This window comes from Crinia signifera, chromosome 3 (genome assembly GCF_055691185.1).
Source record: "Crinia signifera chromosome 3, ASM5569118v1, whole genome shotgun sequence".
Classification (NCBI taxonomy): domain Eukaryota; kingdom Metazoa; phylum Chordata; class Amphibia; order Anura; family Myobatrachidae; genus Crinia; species Crinia signifera.
In genome coordinates, this window is record NC_139219.1 from 316,367,728 (window position 1) to 316,378,891 (window position 11,164).

General features: G+C 49.1%; 1 protein-coding gene across 2 annotated transcripts in view; it reads left to right on the forward strand.

Moving 5' to 3' along the window:
* The window catches only part of LOC146064808 (opsin-5-like), a 67,645-nt gene extending 57,056 nt beyond the window's left edge, over positions 1 to 10,589 (forward strand). For both annotated transcript variants that reach the window (XM_083178697.1, XM_083178696.1), the window contains exon 4: positions 8,837 to 10,589. In XM_083178697.1, the coding sequence (XP_083034823.1) occupies positions 8,837 to 9,196 (360 nt within the window). In that variant the 3' untranslated portion in view covers positions 9,197 to 10,589. The remainder of the gene's footprint in view (positions 1 to 8,836) is intronic.
* The last annotated feature ends 575 nt before the right edge of the window (positions 10,590 to 11,164 follow it).

Sequence of the window (11,164 nt, forward strand, 5' to 3'; positions counted from 1 at the left end):
TCGGACGGACTGTACACACACACATAGACAGTGTGTTGACTCCACCTCCCCAGGCTCCCGTGCTCCACCGGACTCCTCCCTCCGATTTCCCTCCGGCGCTCAAACTGACACACACTCCCAGCCTCAGTCTCTGACTAGCAGCACGCTGTGGAGTGTGGAACAAGGCCTCTTTCCACCCAGCCTCCTTACCACCACCATCACCCATCCTGATTCCTCGCCTCAGGCACAGGCAGCCTGTCCACACACAGTCCAGACTGAGTCCAGCCCAGCACCACCCTAAGTTGCCTCTGTCCAGGAGACAGAGTCCAGGCAGGGCCCAGCCCAGGGCAGGGCACCACTCCAGCCTCAGTCAGTCCACCACCAGCCAGCCAGCTACTGAGCTCAGAGCTACACAGGGAGACAGTGTCCAGCAGGCCCAGGCAGCCCAGGGCTCCAGGCCAGCCTCCAGAGTCCAGCCTGCCTCAGTCCACCACCACCATTATTAGCCAGCTATACTCCATGGCCTGGGCAGTGGGCTGGCAGACAACAGACAGCAGTCAGTGAATCTCCTCCAGCCACCAGGCTCGCTCACCTCCGCATGATACCCACCCACCCTCCTAGGCTCCGAGTCCTGGCTTCACCATCCATCAGCTGCCAGAGAGGATAGAGCGGCAGAGCCAGGTCAGCCACCCAGCCTCCAGGCTCCACCACCAGTCCACCACCGACCCTGGGCCACTTAGAAGAAATATAAAGTATGTACTTACATCATTTATTTAAAAACAACAAATAGACTCCTTCATATATGATAAATACAATGGTTTATCACCTGAAGCTATGTGGTATAACATGTAATGGGCATTATGGCATGTGATATACCATGGCATTTTGTACACTATGTAATGGGTGTGTGATGTGTAGTCTGCATTATGTTGAAAATTTTTCACGCGCGCCTACGGCGCGCACTGTCTGTGTTGTTCCTTCTTTACAAAAAACTTTTTCAGTACTAGCATATTGTGTAATGCCCATTGCGGTGTGTGGCGTAATATGTAATGGGCATAACGCTGTGTGGCATAAGTGTAATGGGCATTATGGCATGTGGTATACTATGGCATTTTGTACACTATGTAATGGGTGTGTGACGTGTAATCGGCATTATGTTGAAAATTTTTGGCGCGCGCCTACGGCGCGCACTGTCTATATAGTTCCTCCTTTCCAAAAACGGTTTTCAGTCCTGGCATATTGTGTAATGGGCATTGCAGTGTATGTTGTAACATGTAATGGGCATCATGGTGTGGGGCATAACGTGTAATGGGTATTACTGTGTATGATGTAACATGTAACTGGCATTATGGTATGCAAAATCAAGAATGAAATTGAAGCAAAGGTTAAAAAAAATCAACATAAGGCGGGTCAAAGGGCGGTGCTGGGGGTGGGGCATGGGCGGGGCAGTGGGTGTGTCAAGGGGCGGGCCACTGTCCGGGAATCTCTCAACAAAAAGGTGGTAACCCTACTGGAGGGGTATTTACCTTTTAACAGGGGCCAGTCTAATTCAAATAGGCAATTTAATGTATGCATACATATATCACACTACCATAGGTGCAGGGAGTGCAGCTGCTATGGGGCCCAGAGCTGAGAGGGGCCACCTTCCCTGTCAGTTACATGTGTTATATACAGGGGTGTAGCTACCATAGGTGCAGGGAGTGCAGCTGCTTTGGGGCCCAGAGCTGAGAGGGGCCACCTTCCCTGTCACAGTTACATGTGCTATATACAGGGGTGTAGCTACCATAGGTGCAGGGGGTGCAGCTGCTATGGGGACCAAAGCTGAGAGGGGCCACCTTCCCTGTCACAGTTACATATGTAATATACAGGGTGTAACTACCATAGGTGCAGGGAGTGCAGCTGCTATGGGGCCCTAGAGCTGAGAGGGGCCACCTTCCCTGTCACAGTTACATGTGTTATATACAGGGTGTAACTACCACAGGTGCAGGGGGTGCAGCTGCTATGGGGCCAGAGCTGAGAGGGGCCACCTTCCCTGTCACAGTTACATGTGTTATATACAGGGGTGTAGCTACCATAGGTGCAGGGAGTGCAGCTGCTATGGGGCCAGAGCTGAGAGGGGCCACCTTCCCTGTCACAGTTACATGTGTTATATACAGGGGTGTAAGTACCATAGGTACAGGGAGTGCAGCTGCTATGGCATACTTGCCTACTTTTTTTAACGGATTTCAGGGAGATTTCATACCTCACAACCTGTGATCTGCCGCGCCGGAGGCGCGGCCGACCCAGAATGGGGGGGGCCACAGCAAAGTGGGCGTGGCCTATTAGGCATGATCATGTCCCCATTGCGGACAGACTCGCACTGTGCGGTCTGGATTTTTAGCTGGGAATTGAGTATTCAGGGGTATTGGGAGGGCTTTGCAGGTAATCGGGGGACTCTCGCCTAAAATGGGAGCCTCCTGCAAAATCCGGGAGTGTCGGCAACCTACCAGCCTACACACACACACACACAGGGGTCACTACCAGCCTACACACACACACACAAGGGTCACTGCCAGCCTACACACACACACAAGGGTCACTACCGTCCCCCCACACACACAGAGGGGTCACTCGCGGCCAACACACACAGGGGTCACTACCTTACCACCCCACCCCACCCCCCCCCCCCCCCCACACACACACACACACACACAGGGATCCTATCTACACATAATAACAAATGCTCAGTGCCAGCCTAAAATTTACAGGGATCGCTGCCAGTAAACGCGCACACACACACACACACACACACAGAACAGTGTTAGGCTATACACACACAGTGCATTCACACACAATGACACACACATACACACACAGTGCCAGGTTTAATAGATACACCCATAGGTCACCTACATACACACACATTAAAGTCAGTGCCAAGCTAAAAAAACACAAAAAACAAACAGATCACATGACATAGCTAGCTGCCTACACACAGGACCAGCCAGCATGGAGCTTCTGTGGCAGAACAACAACATGTACTACTACTAACCTGGGAACGGAGCACTCCAGCTCCTCCCCCAGCCTCTCCTCCGAGCTCCCAGCTGGCAGGTCTGTCAGTCCTCACAGCTGCTTTCTATGCCGGTCCCCGTCTCTCCCCCTCCTCTGTGTCTCCAGCATGCAGCAGCAGCAGCTCTCAGATGAGGCAGAGAGGGGAAGAGGTCAGAGGGGCGGGCTTCACTCACTGCTGCTCCTAGTCTCCCTGCTTGTGACTGCTAGCAGGGTCTTACCATCACGTGCGGCTCTCACACTGATGCGACGCGTAGTACTTCCAAGCCCCGACCACATCGCGCCGGACTAGCGCATGCGCAGTCCGTTTTTGTTAAACTCAGCTTTTAAATTCCGGGGGATTGGGGGGGCTTTGCGGGGGACCGGGAGAATGGTGTCTAAAGCGGGAGGCTCCCGCTAATTGCGGGAGAGTCGGCAAGTATGTGCTATGGGGCCCAGAGCTGAGAGGGGCCACCTTCCCTGTCACAGTTACATGTGTTATATACAGGGTGTAGCTACCATAGGTGGAGGGGGTGCAGCTGCTATGGGGCCCAGAGCTGAGAGGGGCCACCTTCCCTGTCACAGTTACATGTGTTATATACAGGGTGTAGCTACCATAGGTGCAGGGGGTGCAGCTGCTATGGGGTCCAGAGCTGAGAGGGGCCACCTTCCCTGTCACAGTTACATGTGTTATATACAGGGTGTAGCTACCATAGGTGCAGGGGGTGCAGCTGCTATGGGGTCCAGAGCTGAGATCGGCCACCTTCCCTGTCACAGTTACATGTGTTATATACAGGGGTGTAACTACCATAGGTGCAGGGAGTGCAGCTGCTATGGGGCCAGAGCTAGAGGGGCCACCTTCCCTGTCACAGTTACATGTGTTATATACAGGGTGTAGCTACCATAGGTGCAGGAGGTGCAGCTGCTATGGGGCCAGAGCTGAGTGGGGCCACCTTCCCTGTCCCAGTTACATGTGTTATATACAGGGGTTTAACTACCATAGGTACAGGAAGTACAACTGCTATATGGGGCCCAGAACTGAGAGGGGCCACCTTCCCTGTCACAGTAACTTATGTTATATATAGGGCATAGCTACCCTTCCAGAGAGGAGTGAAAAAAAAGTAGGCAAGTATGTCCAACAGACACATAAAATTGATAGTTACAACCATACTTACCGACATAGGCGTGCGCACAGGGGGGGGGGGGGGAGAGGGGGGGGTGCCAGGGGTGCACAGGCACCTCCTAATCCCCCCCCCCCCGCACGATTGCTCAAATTTACGTCCTTATGCTTTTTGCTTTTTTTTTTTTATAATAAAGTCTGCTTACCCCTGCCGCGGACATTGCACAGTGGTGTAGTGGTGGTGGTGGTGGGGGGGGGATGTTGCGTGCGGTGGGGCGGTGGGGATCGGATCTCCATTTTGGATCCTCAGCAGCACTCCTCCCCGAGTCCGTCACAGCCACCGGCGAAGTGCGGGCTGTGACGGCTGACTAGTATGCTGTCTGTGATTGTGCAGCCTGCGCCGGACCTGCGCAGGCTGCAGTAAAGAGACCAGAGCCAGCCGTCCACCTCAGCAATCCTCACCTCATCCTGCCCGGCTCCCGCAATGTGCCTATCACAAGGGGACCAGCAAAGATAAAGTAGGTGAAGTGGGATATGAGGAGGGGGTCAGGGAGGGAGATATGGGATGTGTCCAGCCAGTCCCAGTGGGTCCAGTCCTCTGCCCCATTTATGCCGTGTTCACACTGTGTAATGGGCATCATGTGTGGCAAAATGTTTAATGAGCATCACAGTGTGAGGCGTGTTATGTAATGGGCATCAGGGTATGAAGCAAAATGTGTAATGGGCATCAGGGTATGAAGAGCAATGTGTAATGGGCATCAGGGTATGAAGCGCAATGTGTAATGGGCATCAGGGTATGAAGCGCAATGTGTAATGGGCATCAGGGTATGAAGCGCAATGTGTAATGGGCATCAGGGTATGAAGCGCAATGTGTAATGGGCATCAGGGTATGAAGCGCAATGTGTAATGGGCATCAGGGTATGAAGCGCAATGTGTAATGGCATCATGGTGTGAGGCGTAATGTGTAATGGGCATCAGGGTATGAAGCGCAATGTGTAATGGGCATCAAGCGCAATGTGTAATGGGCATCAAGCGCAATGTGTAATGGGCATCAGGGTATGAAGCGCAATGTGTAATGGGCATCAGGGTATGAAGCGCAATGTGTAATGGGCATCAGGGTATGAAGCGCAATGTGTAATTGGCATCAGGGTATGATGCGCAATGTGTAATGGGCATCAGGGTATGAAGCGCAATGTGTAATGGGCATTAGGGTATGAAGCGCAATGTGTAATGGGCATCAGGGTATGAAGCGCAATGTGTAATGGGCATCAGGGTATGAAGCGCAATGTGTAATTGGCATCAGGGTATGAAGCGCAATGTGTAATGGGCATTGGGGTATGAAGAGCAATGTGTTATGGGCATCAGGGTATGAAGCGCAATGTGTAATTGGCATCAGGGTATGAAGCGCAATGTGTAATGGGCATTGGGGTATGAAGAGCAATGTGTAATGGGCATCAGGGTATGAAGCGCAATGTGTAATTGGCATCAGGGTATGAAGCGCAATGTGTAATGGGCATTGGGGTATGAAGAGCAATGTGTTATGGGCATCAGGGTATGAAGCGCAATGTGTAATGGGCATCAGGGTATGAAGCGCAATGTGTAATTGGCATCAGGGTATGAAGCACAATATGTAATGGGCATCAGGGTATGAAGCGCAATGTGTAATGGGCATCAGGGTATGAAGCACAATGTGTAATGGGCATCAGGGTATGAAGAGCAATGTGTAATGGCGATCATGGTGTGAGGCGTAATGGGCATCACAGTGTGAGGTACAACGGTTAATGCTCATCACGGTGTGTGGCGTAACGTGTCATGGGCATTATGGTGTGTGCGCAATTTGTCATGGGCATTAGTGTGTGGCCTGTAATTGGCATTACAGTGTTTAGTATAACGTGTAATGTATTGGACATTACAGTGTGTGGCATAACATGTATTGGGCATTATGGCATTTAGTATACTAAGTACTGGATAAGTGATATGTAATAGGAAGTAGAGTGTAAATTTTTGGCGCGTGGCTTGGCCGTGCACTGTCCCTGTTGACCCTATTTAAGAAAAATTTGTCAAGCCCTGGCATAATGTGTAATGGTCATTATGGTGTGTGCAATTATGTGACATGGGCATTACTGTGTGTGGCATTATGTATAATGGGCATTATGTTGGGTGGGATGGGCATTATGGTGTGTGGCATTATGTGTAATGGACATTATTGTACATGGCATGTGGCATTATGTGTAATGGGCATTACAGTATACATTTTTGCAGTGCTTTCGGCACACACTGTCCCTGTTACTAGTATGTGTGTGTGTGTGTTCTATTTACAGTAGTTTGCATTGATGCCCAGTAGGCGGTGATGAACACGCCCAGTAGGCGGTGATGGACACGCCCAGTAGGCGGTGATGGACGCACCCAGTAGGCGGTGATGGACAAGCCCCTCCAATGGTGCACCCCCTAAGAAAATGGGCTGCGCACGCCTATGCTTACCGATGCGCCAATGCAGTCTCGAGACATGGGGCTGCAGCTCAGTTCAAAATTCAAATAGGAGAGCCACACCCACTGCCACCAACTGCTATTGCAAACGGACTCACTGACAGTTGATGCAGTTCTCCTATTTGATGTTGAACTGTGCTCTGGAGCCGCCTCTGTTAATAAGATATCACCTGGGGTGGAACATGGCTGTTAGTATCACAGCAAAATGTGTGAATGATTCGGCAGTTCATTCTCTCTATAATGTTCCTAGAATTTGTGACATTTCTCACTATAAATGCAGTAGCAGAAATATAACACCCACGGCGTATCTCTATTGAAGTTTCATGAAGTAAAAGGTGGAAGGTACACTGTGTTTTTCTCTCTCGCCTATTACATTATTTCTGTGCCAAGAAACATTAAACGCTACTTCATGCTGCCTCAGATCAGTCACCGTAGCCTCAGGCAGTCAGAACAGAAGCTACGTACCAACTGGAGAGAACATCTCCGCAGCTCCCAAATACCTTTCCATCAAACTCCACAGTTGTAATCATATGTCACTAAGCAGATCCTGTAGAAAGTTATACAAAATTTAAATAATAAGTATTTCCTCCGGACACAATACAAAGATAGACCCTGTAGATAGATCAAAAAGTGATCTATAAATAATACAAGTACAGTGAGTGCCTAAAACCTGCATTATTCATATTGTTTACCATGGGTCCTCAAACTGCGGCCCTCCAGATGTTGTGAAACAACAAATCCCAGCATGCCTTGCCACAGTTTTGCTATAAGGGAGTGTTAAAACTGTGGCAAGGCATGCTGGGATTTGTAGTTTCACAACATCTGGAGGGCCGCAGTTTGAGGACCCATGGTTTAACCCAGGCATGTCCAACGTTGGCCCTCCAGATGTTGTGAAACTACACATCCCAGCATGCTTTGCAGTAGTTTTAGCATTCTCGAATAGCAAAACTGTGGCAAAGCATGCTGGGATTTGTAGTTTCACAACATCTGGAGGGCCGCAGTTTGAGGACCCATGGTTTAACCCCTTATGAAAGATGACTGGGGCTTGTCTTCTCCATATACCTAAATAGTTGCACAGAGAGGGGTGTAGGCCTCACCCAGGTGTCACCCTTACAGGGATGATACAAAAATGACGGCTCCTTCGTAGTAACGGGAGTTGGTTGCAGCACTGTGACATTGTTGTGCAGCACTTGGCTCCTATCACTGAGGAGGAGCTGACAGAGCAGAGTCTCCAGCAGCAGCCCAGCATGTCCAGGGATATAAATGGAGGATTTCACCCTTCCTGCTAAACCACGGGTCCTTTTCGGATGCACCAGGTGTGTTTGAACAACCCTGGCTCCGCCACTGCAGGGACATCTTATGGTGGAAGGCGGCAGTGTTTTGTGTGCAGAGTCTGAGTTCCCCCCACCCCGCCATCCCCTTATACACATACGTCCTTTTTCAACAGAGTATACCGTGCATGTACAGTTGTGCTCATAAGTTTACGTACCCTAGCAGAACTTGTGACCATGAATGAAAGAAAAGTTTGTGAGTTATCAATCATATTCTCTGACAAATGGCCAGAAAATCACAAATTCTGCCAGGGTATGTAAACTCATCAGCACAACTACATAAACCTATGAGAAAATGGGCTGTATGCAAAAGCGGCAAGGATTCCCTTCCCTGGTTGCAAGGTTTGTCCAGTTACAAAGCTACTTTTTAATAGGAACTACGATGCACACTCCAAAAAAGTGACCGTAAAGTGTTTTTATTGCGTTGCACCCTCAGGTGCATAAATAATTTAATTTATTTTGCAGGAAAACATAGGGTGAAATGTAATAGGATGAGAGATTCAGAAAGTGAGAGATTTGGTAAGACAGCTCCAGGTTTTTTTTTAAAGCGGCAATTATTTACATGGCAAAATCAAACTGGTTTTGCAGTGTAAATGATTGCCGCTTTAAAAAACAAAACAAAAAAAAACCTGGAGATTTCTTATCAAATCTCTCACTTTCTGAATCTCTCATCCTATTAAATTTCCCCCATAATCTGCAATGTTTCCTCTGAAGACAAACACTTAAGTTCCTGTCAGCATTAGCATAAGTGTAATGAGTATAAAGTGATTGCACTTAAAACAAGCAAATTTGTAAACTGTAATGCGATAATGTATAGTTTTATAATTGTAAATGAATAAAATGGGCGTTGTTGTGTCTCCCGTGTAAAATGTGTCTCTCTATTGTCCCACAGATGGCAATTCTTGTGAGCGTCGGTTTCCTGGTCTCCTGGACGCCTTACGCCATCGTCAGCTTCTGGTCTATATTCCACTCCAGTGCAAACATCCCACCAGCCGTCTCGCTGCTCCCCTGCCTCTTTGCCAAGTCCTCCACCGCCTTTAACCCCATTATCTACTACACTTTCAGCAAGATGTTCCGACAGAAGGTGAAACAGTTAAAGTGCTGCTGCGGGTGGAGAATCCATTTATCGCCATCTAAAAACACAGTAGAGATTCCAGAAGTGTCCGTCATCTGGGCGGCAAGAGACAACATCCAGATTTCTTCGGCTCTTAGGAACATCAAAGGACATTCAAGCACAACAATGTTACAATGAGGACTTCAAAATGGACCTGTCACCTACACAGAGGGGAGGCCGCCATTTTGTTGGCTGGACCCATCTGAGTGGCAGTGGGGACTGCTAGGGCACTATTGCCACACTGATGTCTCTTGTTGCTAGCCACCTCTGTCTACTCAGTGGTGTAACTGGATGAGATAAGGTTCACAGACTTGTCAGGAACCCCACAGATGGCTCTTCCTTGTTCCACTCAAATATGGCAGCCTCCACCCATTGGTATTTTTTCCTCCACTCACACCGCAGGCTGCACTTTTACACCATCACCACACCTACCCTCCACCAAGAATTATTGCAGGTGCCCTAGCGGACTGTGACTGAAGGAGGTAGGGAAATGCATGCTGGGAGTCAGTTGAATTGAGAACCTGTTTTCTGTTTCCTCAGTGAGAGTATTACCTCAAGACAGATCCTCATCTTCTTTAGCAGGAGAAACGTCCCTTGGTCTTGCAAGGTGGAGGAAGAGTTGAATGCAGTCGCTGTTGAGTTGCCTATTTTTGCCCCACACATGCTTCAGACACATGGGGTGACATTTAATGGGATGAGAAGTTTAGTCACTTTCCTTAATCGCCCATTATCACACTTTTAAAAATCTAAATTTTTGCTGCGAATTCGCATATTTAATGAGCTGCGTGTTCCGGGCAAAAAAGTGCGATAATGTGCGATTTACATTTTTAGTGATGAAAATGTGCGATTTTCCTCATGAAAATGTACGAATTTGAGGAAATGTGTGATTTTGTGTAAAAAAAAAAAAATTGGCGCGAGGCCCCCCTCCTGAGCATAACCAGCTCCGGGCTCTTTGAGCTGGACCTGGTTCCAAAAATACGGGCGACAAAAAGCGTAGGGTCCCCCATATTTCTGAAACGAGCCCCGGACTCATGGCCCGGTCCTGGTTCCAAAAATACGGGGGACAAAAGATCTGGGGGTCCCCCATATTTTGAAACCAGCACCGGGCTCCAACAGCCCGCGGTGTCATGCCACAGCCGGGGGCCACTTTTTACATAAGGTTCCCCGTTCGTACCATGAGCACCATGGCTGATCAGCCTTGGACGGGGTACCCCGGGGACCCCCCAATAAAGGGGTCCCCCTCCCCGGGCTTCACCCATTCAGGGCTGAAGCCCGGGGCTGTCACTGGCGTCCCTGGGCATTGGACGCCGGCCTGGTGTGTAAAATCATTTATACATAACATTACTTTATACAGGTGAACTACAAGTGCCAGCAGGCCTGCCCCGCATGCTGGGACTTGACAACCCACAAGTCCCAGCATGTGTGGGTATTAATGGGCCCGATGGGACTTATAGTCCTCCTGTAAAAAGAATGTTAAAATAAAACACACACACACACAGAAAAGTAGAACTTTATTACACACACCTCACTTTTACACCAATATACCTACAAATCCAGGGTCCAGCGCTGCCCTCCTTCCTCCAGAGCCAGCTCACCCCGCACTGAAAGCTGGGACAGCGCTATAGAAGCTGTGATCAGTGCCGGAGGAAGCCGGCTCACCCCACTGTCAGTGCGGGGTGAGCTGGCTCTGGAGGAAGGAGGGCAGCGCTGAACCCTGGATTTGTAAGTATATTGGTGTAAAAGTGAGGTGTGTGTGTGTGTGTGTGTAATAAAGTTGTACTTTTCTGTGTGTGTGTGTTTTATTTTAAGATTCTTTTTACAAGCCCATTAATGCCCTACCATCGAATGTTTTTACCTCAGTGCAGCTACATGCGAGCAGACGTGTAAACATAAACAACCGCTCACATGAAATATACACAGCCTAGCTATTAGGGTCTGAATTACCCCCAAAGTGGGCAGAAACACCAGCCTACCATCTCCTAACTGACATTTTTCAAACTCGGGTAGATTTATTAAGCTTGGTGAAGTGGTAAACTGGTTTTTATCACCGGCCAATCAACTCCTACCTGTCATTTTTCAAACCAAGCCTGCAACTTCACAGGTAGG